The sequence below is a fragment of the Polypterus senegalus genome, chromosome 2 (genome assembly GCF_016835505.1).
Source record: "Polypterus senegalus isolate Bchr_013 chromosome 2, ASM1683550v1, whole genome shotgun sequence".
NCBI classification, from domain to species: Eukaryota; Metazoa; Chordata; class Cladistia; order Polypteriformes; family Polypteridae; genus Polypterus; species Polypterus senegalus.
Genome location: NC_053155.1, coordinates 259,879,874 through 259,903,505, shown reverse-complemented (window position 1 = coordinate 259,903,505; position 23,632 = coordinate 259,879,874). Strand labels below are relative to the sequence as shown.

General features: G+C 37.5%; 1 protein-coding gene across 1 annotated transcript in view; it reads left to right on the top strand.

Annotated features, from left to right (window-relative positions):
- LOC120523807 (serine/threonine-protein kinase 24) overlaps positions 1-23,632 on the top strand; it is a 161,806-nt gene that overhangs the window by 35,314 nt on the left and 102,860 nt on the right. Inside the window, exon 2 of the mRNA XM_039745428.1 lies at positions 21,639-21,869. Within this exon, the coding sequence (XP_039601362.1) occupies positions 21,639-21,869 (231 nt within the window). The remainder of the gene's footprint in view (positions 1-21,638; positions 21,870-23,632) is intronic.

Sequence of the window (23,632 nt, the reverse complement as noted above, 5' to 3'; positions counted from 1 at the left end):
GCATTGTGTCTTTGTGGACTTGTAGAAAGCATGACAGGGTGCCTAGAGAGGTGTTGTGGTATTGTATGAGGAAGTTGGGAGTGGCAGAGAATTATATAAGAATGGTACAGGATACAGTACATCCGGAAAGTACTCACAGCGCATCACTTTTTCCACATTTGTTATGTTACAGCCTTATTCCAAAATGGATTAAATTCATTTTTTTCCCTCAGAATTCTACACACAACACCCCAGAATGACAATGTGAAAAAAGTTTACTTGAGATTTTTGCAAATTTATTAAAAATAAAAAAATTGAGAAATACCCATGTACATTAGTATTCACAGCCTTTGCGATGAAGCTCTAAATTGAGCTCAGGTGCATCCTGTTTCCCCAGATCACCCTTGAGATGTTTCTGCAGCTTAATTGGAGTCCACCTGTGGTAAATTCAGTTGATTGGACATGATTTGGAAAGGCACACACCTGTCTATATAAGGTCCCACAGTTGACAGTTCATGTCAGAGCACAAACCAAGCATGAACTCAAAGGAATTGTCTGTAGACCTCCGAGACACGATTGTCTCAAGGCCCTAAATCTGGGGAAGGTTACAGAAAAACTTCTGCTGCTTTGAAGGTCCCAGTGAGCACAGTGTCTTCCATCATCCGTAAGTGGAAGAAGTTGGAAACCACCAGGACTCTTCCTAGAGCTGGCCGGCCATCTAAACTGAGCGATCGGAGGAGAAGTGCCTTAGTCAGGCAGGAGACCAAGAACCCGATGGTCACTCTTTCAGAGCTCCAGAGGTCCTCTGTGGAGAGAGGAGAACCTTCCAGAAGGACAACCATCTCTGCAGCAATCCACCAATCAGGCCTGTATGGTAGAGTGGCCAGACGGAAGCCACTCCTTAGTAAAAGGCACATGGCAGCCCGCCTGGAGTTTGCCAAAAGGCACCTGAAGGACTCTCAGACCATGAGAAACAAAATTCTCTGGTCTGATGAGACAAAGATTGAACTCTTTGGTGTGAATGCCAGGTGTCACGTTTGGAGGATACCAGGCACCGCTCATCACCAGGTCAATACCATCCCTACAGTGAAGCATGTTGGTGGCAGCATCATGCTGTGGGGATGTTTTTCAGCGGCAGGATCTGGGAGACTAGTCAGGATAAAGGGAAAGATGACTGCAGCAATGTACAGAGACATTGCTCCTGAGCGCTCTTGACCTCAGACTGGGGCGACGCACAACCAAGATATCAAAGGAGTGGCTTCAGAACAACTCTGTGAATGTCCTTGAGTGGCCCAGCCAGAGACAAGACTTGAATCCGATTGAAGATCTCTGGAGAGATCTTAAAATGGCTGTGCACCGACGCTTCCCATTCAACCTGATGGAGCTGGAGAGGTGCTGCAAAGAGGAATGGGCGAAACTGGCCGAGGATAGGTGTGCCAAGCTTGTGGCATCATAGTCAGAAAGACTTGAGGCTGTAATTGCTGCCAATGGTGCATCAACAAAGTACTGAGGAAAGGCTATGAATACTTATCTACATGTGATTTCTCAGTTTTTTTATTTTTAATAAATTTGCAAAAACCTCAAGTAAACTTTTCATGTTCTCATTATGGGGTCTTGTGTGTAGAATTCTGAGGAAAAAAATGAATTTTATCCATTTTGGAATAAGGCTGTAACATAACAAAATGTGGAAAAAGCGATGCGCTGTGAATACTTTCTGGATGCACTGTATGTATGAATGAATTGTGACAGTAGTGAGGTTTGCTGTAGGAGTGACAGGTGTGTTCAAGGTGGAGGTGGTATTACTCCAGGGATCGGCTCTGAGCAGTTTCTTATTTGCAATGGTGATGGAAAGGTTGACAGCCGAAATTAAAAAGGAGTCCCCTTGGATAATGATGTTTGCGAATGACATTGTGATCAGTAACGAGAGTACGGAGCAGGCTGAAGAGACTCTGGAGAGGTGGAGATATGCCATAGAGAGGAATAAAGGTCCATAGGACCAAGGCACAATACATGTGTGTGAAAGAGGGGGAGGTCAGAGGAATAGTGAGGATGCAGGGAGTAGAGTTGCTGAAGGTTAATGAGTTTAAATACTTGAGATGAGCAGTACAGAATAATGGGGAGTGTGGAAGAGGTGAAAAAGAGAGTGTAGGCAGGGTGAAGTGGATGGAGAAAAGTGTCAGGATTGATTTATGACAGACTGGTACCAACAAGAATGAAAGGGAAGGTGTACAAGACAAGTACAAGTAGTGAAACCAGTCATGTTACACGGTTTAGAGACTAGTGAAGACATGCGACGGAGCTCTCATGCATTGGGTGTTGAGAGGATGGACAGGATTTAGCAATGAGTACATTAGAGGGTCAGTTCAGGTTGGACGGTTTGGAGACAAAGCCAAAGAGGCGAGATTGCATTGGTTTGGATGTGTGCAAAGGAGAGATGTTGGGTATATTGGGAGAAGGATACTAAGGATAGAACTTACAAGCAAGAGGAAAAGATGAAGACCTAAGGGGAGGTTTGTGGATGTAGTGAGAGAGGGCATGCAGGTGGGTGTGACAGAGCAGAGTAAGATACAGAGGACAGGAAAATATGTAAACAGATGCTCTGCTTTGGCGACCCCTAATGGAAACACCCAAAAGACAAAGAAGATTTGACTGTTTCATGTTAATTGTAAGATGCTAGAGATGTTTTATAAAGTAGTTGCCATTGCATTGTATTAAAGCAGGAACCCCCCCCCTCCCCATAACAACATTTATTTATATAGCACGTTTTCATACAAATGATGTAGCTCAAAGTGCTTTACAAGATGAAGAAAGAAAAATATATAAAAAAATAAAAATATGAAAATAAGAGTAGGCAATAATAAGTAACAAAGAATAAAGTAATGTTTGATGGCCAGGACAACAGGAAAAAAAAACTCCAATGGGATGGAGATGAACAAAATCTGCTGGAATTTCCAATGCCACGAGACTGTTCAGCCCCCACTGGGCATTCTGCCTAACATAAATGATCAAAATCAGTCCTCATGGTCTTCAGGCTTCACGTTAAAGAATTAGATGATGATGGTCATGTGGACAATCTATCTGCATAGTTCCTTGATCAAGTAGTGGTGACACAGATTGCCAACACAGAATACCGGTCAAAGAAAAGCAAAGAAAATAGGGGTTAGTAGAGATTGGGGAGCCATAGTAAAAATGATAATTAAATGTATATACAGAATATCAGGATTACACTAAATTGAAGCTATAAGAAAGCCATGTTAAAATATTTTTTTTAAAGAGCTCCAATCTATTAGCCTGGCAAATTTATATCAGTAAGGTTTACCAGAATTTAGGTGCATAACAGCAGGCTGCATGACCACTTCTTTTAAGTTTAGCTGTTGGAATTATAAGCAAACACTCATTTGAAGATCTCAGATTATGATTTGGAGTGTTTCTGAAATATAGAATGGAGCGAGATCATTTATGGCTTTGTAAACCAAAAGCAGTATTTTAAAGTCAATTCTAAATGGCACGGGTAACCAATGTAGTGACATAAAAACTGGAGAGATGTGCTCGGATGATGATGTTCTACGTCTTCCAAATAATGATGTTATCTGCCCATTACTAAATCACATATTTCTTCGTAAATGTCATTCCATGCTTATGCATATGTTATGAAGTCCCTATGTAAATTCCCTTCAAATAATGCTGTACTGAAATTTGTCACATTATATTAATGTTCTCTGTGCATGGTTAAGTAATATCTAAAAGTGTCACCACTTCAAATATATCAGTGCATGCTAATTAGTTAAAATAAACTCAATCGAGTTGGGGCACTGTGAGTCAAAATGTAATCAAACTGGGATATTAATGCTGATACCCAGCCCCATTGCTTGTGATCTGATCATCAACTAAGTTACAATTAAAAAACAAAATAATCTGCTTAAACTAATAACACATAAAGCATAGTACTACATATTGTCAATACTGAACATATTTAAATATTTGCAATCCAAGCTGGAAAGTGTGTCAAACCCTTCTAATTTAGTAAGTGGTAGAACCTCCTTTAGCAACAATAGTCTCCACCAAAAGCTTCTTGGCACAATGCTTTCAGAAGCTTTAGTTTATGTGCAAAAATTATGTTGGCACATATCATAAACTCAAAAAAAGTAAGGGCATATAAATGTGATTAATAGTAAAAGCAACTTTTTTAGCTGCCAACATCTTTAGACACTTATTCACGAAGTGTCCAGCTGGCGGTACAGCGCCATATTTCAAAGTTGTTTGTGTACAAAGCAGTAAAGCCACAGGTCAATCAAAAGCAGTAATGGTATTTTTTACATACCCAAAGCTGTCTTTTTTCAAATAATTCATAAGTTACAATGTTGTCTGCACTTTCATTATTAAAAAAAAAAAATGTGATGTGCTCCTCGCTTCACAGTATACATACAGTGGGATGCAAAAGTTTGGGCAACCTTGTTAATAGTCATTATTTTCCTGTATAAATCATTGGTTCTTACAATAAAAAATGTCAGCTAAATATATCATATAGGAGACACACACAGTGATATTTGAGAAGTGAAATGAAGTGTATTGGATTTACAGAAAGTGTGCAATAATTGTTGAAACAAAATCAGGCAGGTGCATAAATTTGGGCACTGTTTGTCATTTTATTGATTCCAAAACTTTTAGAACTAATTATTGGAACTCAAATTGGCTTGGTAAGCTCAGTGACCCCTGACCTACATACACAGGTGAATCCTATAATGAGAAAGAGTATTTAAGGGGGTCAATTGTAAGTTTCCCTCCTCCTTTAATTTTCTCTGAAGAGTAGGAACATGGGGGTCACAAAACAACTCTCAAATGACCTGAAGACAAAGATTGTTCACCATCATGGTTTAGGGGAAGGGTACAGAAAGCTGTCCCAGAGATTTAAGCTGTCTGTTTCCACAGTTAGGAACATATTGAGGAAATGGAAGACCACAGGCACAGTTCAAGTTAAGGCTCGAAGTGGCAGACCAAGAAAGATTTCAGATAGACAGAAGTGACGAATGGTGAGAAGAGTCAGAGTCAACCCACAGACCAGCACCAAAGACCTACAACATCATCTTGCAGCAGATGGAGTCACTGTGCATCGTTCAACCATTCGCGACTTTACACAAGGAGATGCTGTATGCGAGAGTGATGCAGAGGAAGCCTTTTCTCCACCCACAGCACAAACAGAGCCGCTTGAGGTATGCTCAAGCACATTTGGACAAGCCAGCTTCATTTTGGAATAAGGTGCTGTGGACTGATGAAACTAAAATTGAGTTATTTGGGCATAACAAGGGCGTTATGCATGGAGGAAAAAGAACACAGCATCCAAGAAAACGCCTGCTACCTACAATAAAATATGGTGGTGGTTCCATCATGCTGTGGGGTGTGTGGCCAGTGCAGGGACTGGGAATCTTGTCAAAGTTGAGGGACGCATGGATTCCACTCAGTATCAGCAGATTCTGGAGACCAATGTCCAGGAATCGGTGACAAAGCTGAAGCTGCGCCGGAGCTGGATCTTTCAACAAGACAACGACCCGAAACACTGCTCAAAATCCACTAAGGCATTCATGCAGAGGAACAAGTACAACGTTCTGGAATGGCCATCTCAGTCCCCAGACCTGAATATAATTGAAAATCTGTGGTGTGAGTTAAAGAGAGCTGTCCATGCTCGGAAGCCATCAAACCTGAATGAACTAGAGATTTTTCTTAAAGAGGAATGGCCCAAAATACCTTCATCCACAATCCAGACTCTCTCATTGGAACCTACAGGAAGCGTTTAGAGGCTGTAATTTCTACAAAAGGCAGATCTACTAAATATTGATTTCATTTCTTTTTTGTGGTGCCCAAATTTATGCACCTGCCTGATTTTGTTTGAACAATTATTGCACACTTTCTGTAAATCCAATAAACTTCATTTCACTTCTCAAATATCACTGTGTGTGTCTCCTATATGATATATTTAACTGACATTTTTTATCGTACCAACCAACGATTTATACAGGAAAATAATGACTATTAACAAGGTTGCCCAAACTTTTGCATCCCACTGTATACAAATCACAGCTGACTTAATATGATTTTATCAAATACCCCACTGACGTTGAGCTGCCTACAGTAGAAGGCTCATTACCATTGGATATCTGAGGTTCAGAGCAATGTGTAGTTGTCTCTGGTTTGTCATTATGTACTACATGTCATAACTGTGTGTATGCAGCAACAAATGTAATAACAGCTCATCTTTTGCACCGTTACGCACAAAGCCTAAGTAAGCTTTTGAGCAAAATTTTGCTCTTATTAAGAAAGACCTTTTGTGTTTGATGAAGGACTCAAGGCTGCACTTAATCTGTAAGTACTACTTAGTATGATTTTTGAAGTGTTGTGGCAGGCATGCAGTTTTACAGTGCAAGCGTGGTTGGTTCAATGATTATATCTGGAAGCTCTCTATTACTTGTTCTTCCTGTATTTCTCAGCAATGCTCTTTCAGTGTCAAGTTTGAGTATACTAGCAACATTTCTTAGCGTACCACCAATGAGTAGTTGTTACGATGTACTTGTGCCTCTTGAGTAACTTTGCCCTGCCTGATCAAATGTCAATATATCATGGCTCCACAACCCCACAACAGAAATGGAAAAACGAACATGATTAAAAAAATGGCAATTGTCAGGGAGACTGAAGGGAGTGTGGTTAGAAAAGGGATAAACTTGCAAAGCTATGACAATCCCTTTTTGAATACTGGGAACAAGTGCTCGAGAGCTGGTGACAGCCTTCTGTGGCTCAAATGTAGCTGAGAAAGCACTGTTTTAGGTGTATGTGCCTGTATGAATAGCTCTGTGCCCAGGGCTTTCTGTGTACTGCCCTGTGCTACCAGCAAAGGCATTGTCCTCACCCAAGTAACCAAACACTGGAAGAAGCCGGTATAAAAATGTTTTCTATGTACTTGGCATATTCCAGAGCTGAAATATAAGAAAAAGGCAGGAACAAAAATAAGTAAGTCTTTGTGGTGCATTTGCAATAGAAGGCAGGAGAAGATGGGCGAATTGCAGCACAAAAGCCCCAACCTAGTGTACAGAATGTACTGTTTTGCTACATCTACTTATAAGCAGAAATTGTTTCAAGATGTGCCATGAAAAAAAAATTTGAAAGAGAAGGTTTGGATGTGTACATAATTGTCTGTATATAGTTCCAAATTGTTTACTTGTTGTTTCAGAATGATTTATAGAGTGTTTGTGTATATTTTTCCTAAAATTGACTATTGTTGCATTGGCATAGACTTTCCATAATTATATATTAAAACATTGAATGCTTGTAATCCATTTTCCTGTAAAATTTCTGATACAACTTATTTAGATTTTTCTGATATATTAAAAAATATGGAACTTTAAACACTTCTATGTTGTAATGAATGGGTCTAAAAATGAAAAAGCATTGTCATAAATAGTTTTTTGATGTTTTATATTTTGTTAAATTTAATGGCTAGTAAGCTGCCGAAAGCAGCTTAGCCTAGGACTGTCCTTTAATTAAAATAGTTAAATCTAATAATGCTGATTGGATTTTAATTGTATACAGAATTAAGTTTTGTAATATAAACAGTACAGTTATCTATCTTTGTCGCTGTCATTCTTTGATGATTGGCGCTGTCAGTAATTATACTGTGGTCATTTTTTTTACTATAGAAATCTAAATTGCACATTGCATTTGAAATATAACTTAACATTGATACAGTGCTGTGAAAAACTATTTGCCCCCTTCCTGATTTCTTATTCTTTTGCATGTTTGTCACACAAAATGTTTCTGATCATCAAACACATTTAACCATTAGTCAAATATAACACAAGTAAACACAAAATGCAGTTTTTTAATGATGGTTTTTATTATTTAGGGAGAAAAAAATCCAAACCTACATGGCCCTGTGTGAAAAAGTAATTGCCCCCTTGTTCAAAAATCACCTAACTGTGGTGTATCACACCTGAGTTCAATTTCCGTAGCCACCCCCAGGCCTGATTACTGCCACACCTGTTTCAATCAAGAAATCACTTCAATAGGAGCTGCCTGACACAGAGAAGTAGACCAAAAGCACCTCAAAAGCTAGACATCATGCCAAGATCCAAAGAAATTCAGGAACAAATGAGAACAGAAGTAATTGAGATCTATCAGTCTGGTAAAGGTTATAAAGCCATTTCTAAAGCTTTGGGACTCCAGCGAACCACAGTGAGAGCCATTATCCACAAATGGCAAAAACATGGAACAGCGGTGAACCTTCCCAGGAGTGGCCGGCCGACCAAAATTACCCCAAGAGCGCAGAGACGACTCATCCGAGAGGTCACAAAAGACCCCAGGACAACGTCTAAAGAACTGCAGGCCTCACTTGCCTCAATTAAGGTCAGTGTTCACGACTCCACCATAAGAAAGAGACTGGGCAAAAACGGCCTGCATGGCAGATTTCCAAGACACAAACCACTGTTAAGCAAAAAGAACATTATTCAATTACACTTTTGCTAAGAAACATCTCAATGATTGCCAAGACTTTTGGGAAAATACCTTGTGGACTGATGAGACAAAAGTTGAACTTTTTGGAAGGCAAATGTCCCGTTACATCTGGCGTAAAAGGAACACAGCATTTCAGAAAAAGAACATCATACCAACAGTAAAATATGGTGGTGGTAGTGTGATGGTCTGGGGTTGTTTTGCTGCTTCAGGACCTGGAAGGCTTGCTGTGATAGATGGAACCATGAATTCTACTGTCTACCAAAAAATCCTGAAAGAGAATGTCCGCCATCTGTTCGTCAACTCAAGCTGAAGCGATCTTGGGTGCTGCAACAGGACAATGACCCAAAACACACCAGCAAATCCACCTCTGAATGGCTGAAGAAAAACAAAATGAAGACTTTGGAGTGGCCTAGTCAAAGTCCTGACCTGAATCCAATTGAGATGCTATGGCATGACCTTAAAAAGGCGGTTCATGCTAGAAAACCCTCAAATAAAGCTGAATTACAACAATTCTGCAAAGATGAGTGGGCCAAAATTCCTCCAGAGCGCCGTAAAAGACTCATTGCAAGTTATCGCAAACACTTGATTGCAGTTATTGCTGCTAAGGGTGGCCCAAGCAGTTATTAGTTCAGGGGGCAATTACTTTTTCACACAGGGCCATGTAGGTTTGGATTTTTTTTCTCCCTAAATAATAAAAGCCATCATTTAAAAACTGCATTTTGTGTTTACTTGTGTTATATTTGACTAATGGTTAAATGTGTTTGATGATCAGAAACATTTTGTGTGACAAACATGCAAAAGAATAAGAAATCAGGAAGGGGGCAAATAGTTTTTCACACCACTGTAAGTTATAGTGCCCTTACTGAGTCTGCTAAAATCAATTACTGTTTTCATAAAAGTTAAGACAGCTAGTTCCATACATAGGTCTTAGTAATCTGTAAATTCTGCACTGTAGCTAAGTATTGTTGAGACTGAAGCAGTTCACAGTTAAACAAAAGTATAAGCTATAGTAACATATGGCACCATTTTTTTAAAAAAATGATACTCCCGTAATGCATTCATAGCATAATGCATAAGTAAGGTGCACGATGTACTACATAAATAATTTTCTAAATGTGCATAAATTTTAATAATGTACATTAGTAAGTTTGTCATATTTTGTAGTAATTTTCTGTTTAAAGATACAAGAGTTTAAGGTTTTAGCCTCACCTTTTGAGAAATACATTTGGTTCTCCGACTGCTGATGAAAGCTTCCCACTGAGTATTGTGATGGCAACCACAGATCACCTTCCGGTTTTGCACATGCACCTCCTAAGAACTTGTCACACGGAGAGCTGCTGGCAGCACCTGCATCCTCTTTCAAATGACTTTATATTAGTGGCACACATTACAAGCAGCTTGCACAGTGCTGTATATGTCTAAACATATTTCAAGTGATAACTAACAAAGTATTCAGTACCCATACACAACTGTTTTTTTTTTTTTTTAAATTGTTCCACCTGCCTACTTTTTTTTTTTTTTTCTTTTTCCCTTTTTAGGTACTATAATGCATTTAAAGAATTGTAGAACAAAATAAAAACAAAAGAATGAGTTTTTCAAATGTGCTTTTATGTGCTGTTTCTGTGCAAAGCACAGTATGTATATTTGAGAATCTTTGCTAATTTACATTAATTCTGAAATAGTTCAGTTGTACTTTTACTTGAGTAATTTTTTTAGCATATTCTTTTTTTACTTTTATTTGAGTGGTTTTCATGTTGTATGCTTTATAAACTTATTTAGTACACTTGACACCACTGATTAACATTAACACATTCAAACCACATTTACTATATGTCCCCATGTATACACAGAGATGATTAGTTTCTCAGCAAAAACGTCAGTTATATGTCTAACTGAAGTATTTTTTGTCATTAGTAGCACAGATTTCATCTGCCAGTTTTCAAAAACCTCTGAGCCTGAACCTGGTTTTCTGTTATCCTGATTGATTACAAGTGCCTAAAGTTTAACTCCTGTGCTCTAAAAATGTGAATTGTAAGTTCTAGCTTTTTTGGTTTATAGAGCATGTTTCTTGTAACATGAAGCAGTTGACATGGATGGCAAAACTTTAAAATCAAATATCGTGCTGTCATGATTTTCTGCTAGAGACACTAGGAACATTAGACAAATCATGCATTTGGTGATTTATTCTTGTCTACTCATTATGTACTAGGAGCCTTCTCCTTCATATGGGGCAATCAAGGTATGACTTAAGAATTCTGTCTTGGCAAGGCATCGCTCAGAGTTGACCCAAAGACTGGCAACAACTGGATGTACAAGGTTGGGACTAAGTGAGTGCTTAGCTGATATCCCCAGGGAGAGCACTGCTTGCAGCAGCTTACAGTGGTGTGAAAAACTATTTGCCCCCTTCCTGATTTCTTATTCTTTTGCATGTTTGTCACACAAAATGTTTCTGATCATCAAACACATTTAACCATTAGTCAAATATAACACAAGTAAACACAAAATGCAGTTTTTAAATGATGGTTTTTATTATTTAGGGAGAAAAAATCCAAACCTACATGGCCCTGTGTGAAAAAGTAATTGCCCCCTGAACCTAATAACTGGTTGGGCCACCCTTAGCAGCAATAACTGCAATCAAGCGTTTGCGATAACTTGCAATGAGTCTTTTACAGCGCTCTGGAGGAATTTTGGCCCACTCATCTTTGCAGAGTTGTTGTAATTCAGCTTTATTTGAGGGTTTTCTAGCATGAACCGCCTTTTTCAGGTCATGCCATAGCATCTCAATTGGATTCAGGTCAGGACTTTGACTAGGCCACTCCAAAGTCTTCATTTTGTTTTTCTTCAGCCATTCAGAGGTGGATTTGCTGGTGTGTTTTGGGTCATTGTCCTGTTGCAGCACCCAAGATCGCTTCAGCTTGAGTTGACGAACAGATGGCCGGACAATCTCCTTCAGGATTTTTTGGTAGAGAGTAGAATTCATGGTTCCATCTATCACAGCAAGCCTTCCAGGTCCTGAAGCAGCAAAACAACCCCAGACCATCACACTACCACCACCATATTTTACTGTTGGTATGATGATCTTTTTCTGAAATGCTGTGTTCCTTTTACGCCAGATATAACGGGACATTTGTCTTCCAAAAAGTTCAACTTTTGTCTCATCAGTCCACAAGGTATTTGCCAAGACTTTTGGGAAATCATTGAGATGTTTCTTAGCAAAATTGAGACGAGCCCTAATGTTCTTTTTGCTTAACAGTGGTTTGCGTCTTGGAAATCTGCCATGCAGGCCGTTTTGCCCAGTCTCTTTCTTATGGTGGAGTCGTGAACACTGACCTTAATTGAGGCAAGTGAGGCCTGCAGTTCTTTAGACGTTGTCCTGGGGTCTTTTGTGACCTTTCGGATGAGTCGTCTCTGCGCTCTTGGGGTAATTTTGGTCGGCCGGCCACTCCTGGGAAGGTTCACCACTGTTCCATGTTTTTGCCATTTGTGGATAATGGCTCTCACTGTGGTTCGCTGGATTCCCAAAGCTTTAGAAATGGCTTTATAACCTTTACCAGACTGATAGATCTCAATTACTTCTGTTCTCATTTGTTCCTAAATTTCTTTGGATCTTGGCATGATGTCTAGCTTTTGAGGTGCTTTTGGTCTACTTCTCTGTGTCAGGCAGCTCCTATTTAAGTGATTTCTTGATTGAAACAGGTGTGGCAGTAATCAGGCCTGGGGGTGGCTACGGAAATTGAACTCAGGTGTGATACACCACAATTAGGTTATTTTTTAACAAGGGGGCAATTACTTTTTCACACAGGGCCATGTAGGTTTGGATTTATTTTCTCCCTAAATAATTAAAACCATCATTAATTAAAAACTGCATTTTGTGTTTACTTGAGTTATATTTGACTAATGGTTAAATGTGTTTGATGATCAGAAACATTTTGTGTGACAAACATGCAAAAGAATAAGAAATCAGGAAGGGGGCAAATAGTTTTTCACACCACTGTAGATGCTGTTCTGGCGCACTGAGGAGCTCCTAACTGAGAGCCTCTGTAATTGGAACGTTGCAGTTTTATGGATCGATGCTGGCAGTTACCACATCTGTAATTGGCAAGTTGCAGGTTTATGGCTAGATGCTGGCAGTTACCACATTACAAATATCCAACTGGAACAGATTGTGGCATGTCCCACCAATTCAACGACAATTCTTCTTCTTTTGGCTGCTCCCATTAGGGTGTTGCCACAGCTGATCATCTTTTTCCATGTCTTCCTGTCCTCTGCATCTTACTCTGTTATACCCATCACCTGCATGTCCTCTCTCACCAACCCATAAACCTTTTCTTAGGCCTTTTTCGTCTTACCTGATATAAATGCAAAATCAAATGGTCACATTAATAGTAAGTGAGAGAGCCTACAGTATAAGAATTAAGTGGTTCGTCAGTTGAATCTGTTAATAAACAGTTAAACATGAACAAGAATGGTGCACATTGGAGTCCCAGAAAATTAACTCCTGTACTGAATCTCTAAATCTAAGCTAAACCATTTGGACTGGACAAAGTTTAAGTTTCAATGAAATCTGGATATGTTGTTATGACTCACAGTCCAAACAACATTTGAAATGGGAAGCATGGTGATTGTTCAACATTCGACAAATTCAAGGTCCTCACCACTGTTGGCATGATCATAGGCCAACATAACTGGTCAGTACTATGTTGGTTTGCTCCCACAAACATCAGAGATACTTAGTGAAAACAGATGAAGAAATCTGAAGACTGTTCCTTTTCTGTTTCATGATGGTGCCCCTGCCTGGTCAAATGGAAAATTTTAGGAGATGTCATATCCACCCTTTTTTCAAAATTGGCGCTGTGCGACTCCTACCTGTTCACCAATCTTAAGGAATACCTTCATGGAGAATGTTATGCCAATGATTAAGATGTAAAATCAGCTACAAAACAATGGTTGCATAATCAAGACATGTTTGTTTTGAGTGGCATAAAAAAAACTCCTTGAACATTAATGTATTAGTGTTCATAAGGCTTAAGTTGAAAATTTGGCTTTACTGGTGTTTCTCTTAATTCAGGTTCAAAACTTTTTTTTTCTATCACACTGCATATATAATGTCACTTATTTATGGTGTAATTCTTGGTTATTGCACAGCCCTAAAGCCATTTGTTAGTGTGAACTTATTGGCTAGCTTGGTCTTCAGCTGAGGTATCACAATACCAAATTTTTTGTATTCAATACTAATACCAGTGAAATTTCATGATATTTGTTACCTATTTGATACCATGGCAAAAACAAAAATCCCTTTCAGTGGATTTTTATTAAAAGTACTTCCATTATTTAAGTGAGCAATATTATACCTTTTTCTGTAATATATAAGTATTAACAGTAACAGCAGCTTTAAACTAATATCCATCAAGTAGTTATCCAACTATCATTTAAGAAAACTAGTACATTCATAAATACCAAAATACAATACAGGACTTGAATTTTAATGTATGATAGAAATGGGGAATTATACTGTGTACAACAAATAGTTGTAAATCTCATGAGATCACTGGGGGATTTCAGCATAGGGTTTATAAAGGATAATATTATAATGGACTACCCGATTTATCTTACTATGTGCACATCCCCAATTTATTTTTTATTTTCTTCTCAGTAACTGAAAAATACTGCTTAAAATTAAAGCTAAAAATACAAATTCAGCCATTATTATCTATGTAATGTTGAATTACTGAATTCCAAGATAATTTGGGGTATTTTAATTTGAATAAACTATTTAAAGCTGGTTTTTAACAGCACGCTTTTACAATTTGACTTGTCAGGAAATCCTTCTGTTAGGCTTTTAATCTTTGTTGTTTTAAGATTGGTAAGATTTATAGTTGCATCAATAGCTGGTTAAAAACATATTAAATAGTAAAATTTAACTGATGAGTCAAAATCAATTTTCAAATCCTGGTGTTTTAATTTTATAGATCTATCCCTACTTTTTTTCAAGATCTATCCCTACTTTTTTCATTTATCTAAATTGTAAATTTGTTGTGTGAAATCAAACACATTCATTTTACGTTGATTCACAATTTCAGAACTTTCAAGAAAAACAGTTTGTTGTGCATTTTCAAACTGTCTTATATGACTGATAAAACTTTATTATTGCTTAGCCTGTTTACTAATCCGGAATTGGAATATTAACTGGACTTGAGGTGTAGTTGGAAAACTGCATTACCCTCACTAACATACTTTTAAAGTATATGACATGTGTTTTCACTACAATCACTATATTTTCAGGTTAATACTAATGAACAGTAGTTTGACTTCATAAACCAAATGAATGAATGAAAGAAATTTAGTGTTTGCATATTCTTATTTAGCTAATGAAGTACTTGGTAAACAAAGTCCTGACTAACAACATTTTGCTTTAACGATGGAGCCTCCATAGAAATACAATAAATGAAATTGAATAGTGTCAAAACGCCATCATAAGTGGTCAAATTAAAGTTATTATTTTTGTTAATGGATTGTTATTGTGTTTCAATAATTATTAATTTTTTGTGATTTACTGTATATATTGTACTAATGTTAGTTTAGATTACTTGAGGTTAGGATATCTTCGAATAGGTTACATCAGGTCAGGTATATACTTAACACATCATGGCAAAAATGACACAAAGGGATGACAGAGTAACACAAATGGCAGATATGTAGCGTTGGTTGTATTGTACTATTTGGGAACTGGGAAAGTATATAGGCTTGGGCAGATCTGTGGCAATTGAAATTGAATCAAGTAAATTTTAAGTATTGCACATTGGAAGTAGAAATGATGGATCTGAATAAATCATGAGAGCTTTGAAAATTGATTGTCCACTTTACAGCAATAATTAAGAAGACTAATAAAATGTTATGTAGTATACAGTAATCCCTCCTCGATCGCGGGGGTTGCGTTCCAGACCCCCCCGCGATAGGTGAAAATCCGCAAAGTAGAAATCATGTTTGTATGGTTATTTTTATATATTTTAAGCCCTTGTAAACTCTCCCACACTGTTTATAAATATTCCCCACACAGTTATACAGCATAATCCCTTTGTATTATCTTAGATATTAGGTAAGATTCATTGAAGTTATGTATATAAACACACTGTTTATATACAGTAAAAACTAAATATTATTTTAAAGATATCGAGTGTCTCCGATATCACATATGTTACAGCCATTACAATAGACAGGCCACCAGCAATAAATACGTACAATGCAAGAAAAATAGTATACAGTAAATGTGTGTACAGTGACACTAAACGTACGTACATGTACTAAGTACTGTAAGTAGAAAATTAATTATGGTTACTCACCAACAATGACACGATGACTTGTCCGATAACAATGAGTTTAATTTTGCTGCACAACAAAGGAGAGCGTTACAGACCTTCTAAAGGAGCCTCTTCAGGCGATTGTGTAGCACTGCTGTTGTTCTTCTTCTGGCAGTCTTCAATCCAAATCCCTAAAGCAGATTCCATCCAGACTACTGCCTTATTACATCCACTTACAACTCGTTTTGCACCCTGGTTAAAAGGACACTGCGGCCGTAGATCTTATATTCCTTTCCTACTTTTTAAATAAAAAGAATCGTAGCCTCATTGATGCCGTAATGGCATCCTACAGCGGTGTAGCTTTTCCCTTCCTTCAGCATATCCAAAACGTTTAACTTTTCGGCAATCATTAACATCTTCCGTTGACGCTTCGGCACGGCCCCTGAAGCAGCAGCAGGAGCAGATCGTTTTGGAGCCATATTGACTATGCACAAAGATAAACACAAAAGAGCACAAAAGTTAACTCACAGCGAAACACGTTGATGCTGAATGAGCAAGATGAGACTTCCTGGTTAACACTGCATTCAGCACACAGGAACTTAACTGCGTGCTCTGATTGGTTAGCTTCTCAATCATCCACCAATAGCGTCCCTTGTATGAAATCAACTGGGCAAACCAACTGAGGAAGCATGTACAGGAAGTAAAAAGACAAATTGTCCGTGGAACCCGCGAAGCAGCGAAAAATCCGCGTTATATATTTAGTTATGCTTACATATAAAATCCGCGATAGAGTGAAGCTGCGAAAGTCGAAGCGCGATATAGCGAGGGATTACTGTAGTCTGATTTTTGGAGTACAAGTCAATGGGGGTTGTATGTAAGCTGTATGACACATTTTTGAGACCTCACCTGAAGTCCTTTGTGAAAATTTGATCTTCATATTACAGAAAAGACAAAGAGGAGCATGATTGACCTTTTTCAGTTTAGGCAGTGGAGATTAAGAGGTGTCATAATTGAAATGTTTAAAATTGTAAAGGGAATTAGTACAGTGAATCCAAGCTGTTACTTTAAAATAAATTCTTCAACAGGAAAGCAGGGACACAGTAACTTAAGTGTCTGTGTTTTCTGTGTAAAGAAAAACTTGGCAACTTTCTGACAAAGTATTGTGACAGACAATAGTAATTTGGACAACTTTAGAACATAATGTTATTTTTGAGCATTTAAGTGACCAGGGGCCTCATGCATAAACAGTGCATATGCACAGAAATGTTGCGTAAGACCGTTTCCATGTTCAAATCACGATGTATAAAAACTACACTTGGCATAAAGGCACACCTGTGTGGTTACTTTTTATTCCTTAGATTCACATTCCTTCCGCGGCTTTATAAATACACTGAAAGTAACCGCATATTGTTTATTAGTGTAATGCATCAGATTGTAATTAACTTGTAACAATATAATGGTCGAGGCGAATAGCCATAGTATTCCAAATACCATAACTGCTTTACCGTTGTTACTCTCACTGCACCTTTTTTTTTCTTCTTTCAGCAGCTCTCGTTAGGTGTTGCCACAGCGGATCATCTTTTTTCATATTACTCTCACTGCACCACTTGGAGTATTTATATCACTGTATCTGAGTGGGAATCACAGCAGCAGTTGATCGGAAAGAGAATTATCTGTATACAGCATCAAGCACTCGCTGCCTCAGCTACGGCAAAACGCTTCAAAGACTTTCCTGTACGGACCTCGCGGTTCAGAAACAGTTTCATCCCAAGAACTTTAAACAGTCAGTCAGTCCAAGTGCTCCTTATAGAACTGTTTGTACTTATAAGTACAATCACCTCACTGTAAACTTGCACTACAGTTATAATATTACACAACCTGCGCCACTTTATAAAGCGCGTATTTACATATGATGACAATATTTTTAAGAGGAAATGCAGCAAAATATGTTGATTATGTAATATAGATAAAATTTTAACTTTATTTAAATAATCTGTATTGTTAATAATTAAACATGTGAGGACATGGTTCCGCAGCGCTAGCTAGTTCGTGGATTGATCCTTCCTTGTGCTGTATTCTTTCTGGCGCTGGCGCGACACTGGAAGGATAGATGGATAGAATAATCAAACATGTACTACAAAGATATTTCAATGTTCCTTAAAAGTTTTCAAGAATCGTTGTTGTAAGCTTACAGATGGCTTAACGTCTATTTCAGAGCTGATTGTGTGGTGATTGGGTATTTGGAGAAAGAAAAGTAAGCACAGGAATTGGAGGCTAGTACGTTTGAAAGAGACAGTACTGCTACAATAATTTCATCGAAGGTCGCGCACAGTCACGCACCGTGTTCCCCTGTTTAATAACATGCTTTAACTCCTATCACAATGAAAAAGATATCACGTATACATCTCAGTATTTTAATTATTCAGAGAGCTGTAATATCACAAATGTAATGGATTCTGTGTCCTGTCAAAGAAAGAGAAAGTGGAAGCACGTAGTGATTCACACACATAAAGCAAAAGATCAAATACAAAACAAAGAATTTAACTTACTACTTTAATTATGATGTGATTTGAGAAACTGGTCATTTAAGATGAAGTTTATGATGTTTTACTTTAATGACAAAATACACTACGCAATTAAAGTGGAAATTTTGAGATTGAAGTTGACATTTCATACTTTTTTCCTATTGTGTGCCGTTTTTTCTCTGTAACCTAATAAGCTTTCATATGACACTCAAACGATGGGCTACAACTCGCCTTTTCACGCCGACTTTGATATGTGACAACTTCTTTTTTATGTTGGGCACTGTGCGACTTTGTGAACTTGAGCTTTCGAGTTTCTCCGACACGCAATCTCATTCGAACAACTTCCTTTTGTTGTTTAAACCAACAAATAGTATGTTTTTCCTTGCCTCAACTTGGTATTTGCTGAAATTCTTCCATTTTCCCTCTTGCTTTTCCCATTGTCTTTTCACAGAATACTGAGCTTAAGGGCTATTTATATTGATTTGCATATTCAAAGAGGTAATTCTGGGAGGAGACGGGGTGGGACAGCAAGCACGTGCACGAGCATTACTTTTCACGCTGATCGGGATTTATGTAGCGGAAGAACGCGGAAGTGGGTGAACTCACAGATCCCTGCATTTTGGCTTTTGTGCTTACGCCATGTTATAGTGCGCATTCTACTCATGGCGTTATGCATGAGGCCCCAGGATTGTTTGAGTTTGTTGGGCACAATTTCCTGTTCTTATGAAAGTTATTCTAATGGTATCCCCTGTAAAACAGTGTTTTTTCCCCAGCATGTAAAGTGTTCACAAGTGCACTAAATGCAGGAGTTAAAATATGTCAGTGTCTCTTTTCAAGAGTGAACTTTTTAGTGGCACTTTAATGGGGTAGAAGTGATTGTGAGATTGACTATCATTGAAGCAAAAGCAGCAGTTTTACTGGCACTGGATTGGGCCATGGTGGTGCAACAGGAACTAGATCTTGGATAGAGCTATTGGTTAACCTTTCAGTCTTTATTCCCATCTTTAAGTCTGTGGATTCTGCTTAGTTAAAGTGATATATAGTTAGAATGCTGCTTGGGTGCCATCCACAAGAGGTGTACCAGTCACAGCCAACTGAGAGAAGGCTAATGGGGAAATCAAGGAAAATCTCTTAACTCTCTATCTCTTGCCTTGTATGACAAGAGTAATAATTCACCAGGAGGACCTGCAGAGGGCTGCTGGGAATATGTTGTCAACCCACGGTTGCTACTATGATCCTGACCCTGGAAAGGCTAAATGAAAATGACTGAACCCTTGTTACTTTACTGAATATTGTTGGTAGCCTTTCCATTGTGTTCCGTTCTCTTTACTGTATATACTATGAAAAAAGATTGTGGTTATAGAATATGCTTGATATTTTCAGTGTATCTTGTGAGGAACTTGCTGTAATGTCAGTTACTTAGCTGTTGGTACCAATTCACCAGGGTAGAGCATTGACTTGATTAAGTGTCTTTTGATCAAACACCAATTTGAATGGATTGTGTACTTGCGAAAGCTAAAGAAAGCATAATTAGGGTCTTGGATGAAAATGCCCTGCAACAACAGAATACAGCAACTTTTTATTTATTTATTGATTTTAACTAGGCTGCCTTTTTATCCTAGGCTACTGCATCAGTAGTCTAGAGTCAGTCTAAAGGAATTATTGTGTTACTGGTTAAAATTTCCAATCTCAAATATACTAATACAATTAAACTTTTGTTGTTCTAGCTTTTTGATAAAAATACTCTTAATTTTGTAAGTTTTGTCTTTTGTTTACTCAATTTTTTTAATGTCTTTAATTAATATTAAAGGTCAAAATAGAACAGCTGCAACCATTAAATCCAAACTTTAACAGGTAGGGTGCTAAAAAGTAGGTTGATGATTCATGTTGGCAGTAATGAAATGCCTTGTATCTTGTATGTTATGTGCTTTCAATCAGCATGGTGAATATATGAGTCTAATTACAAACAGAGGAGTCAGAGTCAAAGTTGACTCCAAATTGACGAGTTAGAGTCCATAGCCCTGTTTTTTTCCTTCTGATTGTGTAAAATTCAACTGTGTATTTTTAGCTGTAACAAAGATCATAGCCGTAGAAAATTTGATGAATGTACTTAAGAAAAGGAGTTGTAAAACATCAAAAGATCCCCTCCCCTTAATTTCCCCCATAATTAATATGCAACTTTCATCTGTATTTGAGAAATGAACAGTATTCAGCATTGTGTATGAAAGTTTAACAGTTTATTGTGAAAATATCACATTATTGGTCTTCTAGTACCTAATAGTATTTTTGCTGCCTTTATATTTTATAGATAAATTTCAGTATTTTTCAATTCAGTGATTTTTCACAGTTATGTTCTGCATTAATTTGCTATGGGAAATTGCGTACTTAAATGATGCATTTCTATAAATTGGGCCGCCTCTTGCAGTCTACAGCATAGTATCCAAACATAAAAAAAGTCATTAAAATGCTTTATTTAAGAACACGTGATTATAAAAAAAATAAGTTAGACTTGAAGAAATATCAAACTTATTGTTTAAATGTATGTATGTTTATAATTAAACTGTTTTAAGCATGGGACTTTTTAATATTAATTATTGATTCATAGCTCTACTACATACATAATGGCTCATCTAACAAGGACTTATTCAGGGGCCTACAATAGTGGAAAATGATAGAGGGATGTTCAAAAAAGTTTCCACACTTATATAGTTTTGTTGGAAATGGTGAAGGCAGGAGTAGTAATTGGGCTTTAAAAAGTTGGTATGACACTGGGAAAATTGCATCGCCAACAAAGGTGACTATGTAGAAAAGTGATGTAGTTTGTTTTTGAAATTCTTAGTAAATAGAGTTTAAAAAAAAAAAAAAAAAGTGCAGAAACGTTTTGAACGTCCGTCATATTATCTGCAATATTAGGCAAGCACAAGTTACAAAGTTAAGACTGAATATCAGTGGTAGATAAATTCAAATTGGATATTGAGTATATAATGTGAATTAAATGAAAGAAAGTCAAATAATGATAAACAGAACTGAAGTAGTTCAGTAAACAAACAGTTGATTAGAAATAGTCTATTATTATTATTATTACAGCAATACGTTTTTCAGAAAGGAGCTATATTTTCTAAGTATTCGTTATTTTAAATTAGTTTAAGTTTAAATTACAACAGACTATCAGATAAGTAGGAGAGTACCTGCTTGATAAAAAGTGATGAGCTATTACACGTTTGCTTTTAATAAAAAAAACTACCTTTTGGTCATGTTCTGTTATTGCATACTGTATACTGCTTGTTGTGTGAAGTACTAAAACATTTTTTTTAACTTCTGTTTCCCTATTATGCAGAATTTAAAAGCAGATCCTGAAGAACTTTTTACTAAACTTGAAAAAATAGGCAAAGGCTCTTTTGGTGAAGTTTTTAAAGGCATTGACAATCGGACTCAGAAAGTTGTGGCTATTAAAATTATTGATTTAGAAGAAGCTGAAGATGAAATAGAAGACATTCAACAAGAAATTACAGTACTGAGCCAGTGTGATAGCCCTTATGTAACCAAGTACTATGGCTCTTATCTCAAGGTAAGCATTATAAGTAGTATTTATCGTAATGTAAAGAAACCTGCAGAGTTTCTTTAGTAATAATTTGTTAATTCATATCTATATAGTTTAAGTATTTATTACTCTTAACTACTAAGTCAAAATTTGTAAATAATTGTTTAGTTTTAATAAAAATAAATGGTCAGTGAGTCATGTTTTAAATAATTTAAATGTTTAAAATCTATACATTCTTGAAAATTTGTCATTTTTAACCCTCTTATTGAGATCCATAGAGGGCAAAAGCACTAATAGAAAATCAAAAAATATTTGTAATCACTGACCTTGAAATAGTCTAAAACAAAACTCTGCATGTTTTGAAATTTATCATTTTTAACCTTCTGGGATTGGAACATTGGTAAAGAATCGGGTATCCAATGATTAGAACGTGATTAGCAATCTTGAAATTCCATTAAATGATACTCCACATGCTTATATTACAGATCCCTATTTTTTTTTTTTTATAAAGTTTTGTGAAAAGGAGTAACTTTGATCCCTCATATCCTGTTAGGGATATATCCCCTGGTGTCAGTTGATGTGGCATGTACAACTTCAGATCATTTTGATCATTTTTGCTGAAGACACCCGTTGGTTTGCTCATTATCATAAGGGTGCACAAAGTATGGTCAAAAATTTAAAAAACAAAAAAAGGATTTTTTGGATGTAGAAAACCAAAAATAGCTGACTGTTTTGCATAACTAGACATCAAGATGAGTCGAACAATATATCACATGTGTGGCTTTCCTCATACTGGTGAATGAGGAGGAGCCAGACAATGTAAAATGAAGTGAGAAAGGTAAACACACAAAATAGAGATAAAGCAAATGCCAAGGGCATCTGCAAGAGAAGGCTGCAGTTAAGCCATCAAGCTACAGACTAATAAGGTAAAGGAACAAAGCTGAAATTATTAAATGATCAACACTCCTACCCCACCCCTCCCCCACAAGCTACAAGCTTCCTGCAACCATATGAATAACATCCATCCATCCATCCATTATCCAACCCGCTATATCCTAACTGCAGGGTCACAGGGGTCTGCTGGAGCCAATCCCAGGCAACACGGGGCGCAAGCAAGGCAGGAAACAAACCCTGAGCAGGGTGCCAGCCCACCGCAGGGCGCGCACACACACACACACACACACACACACACAAACCAAGCACACACTAGGGACAATTTAGAATTGCCAATGCACCTAACCTGCATGTCTTTGGACTGTGGGAGGAAACCGGAGTACCCGGAGGAAACCCACGCAGACACGGGGAGAACATGCAAACTCCACGCAGGGAGGACCCGGGAGGTGAACCCATGTCTCATAACTACGAGACAGCAGCTCTACCCACTGCGCCACTGTGCCACCCCCTATGAATAACACAAAAATACACTTAAAATACTTAAGTCAGATGATTGTTGATTTGAAATGCAGAGTCTTAAAAGAACCAGTGCTAGCTTGGCTTCAGTTGAGAGAGAACAGAGAAAGATCTCTGCTGTACAAAGCTGAAAATAATTGCAGAGAGGTCCAAGAAAATATCATTGAGTAAGAAAGGCATTTCTAATATTGAGGACTGACAGAAGCAGCTACTACAAAAGAGCACTTATTTTCATGTTAAAGTACATCACGTAGCTAATAGCTTGGATTTGTGGTATCTTTTTGGTAACCAAGTATGTGTAGTCTCTTAATCTATAAATTGACACCCTTAATGTTCCAGGATGCAATCGTTAGTTGAGCCACAATGGTGATAGGAGGGAG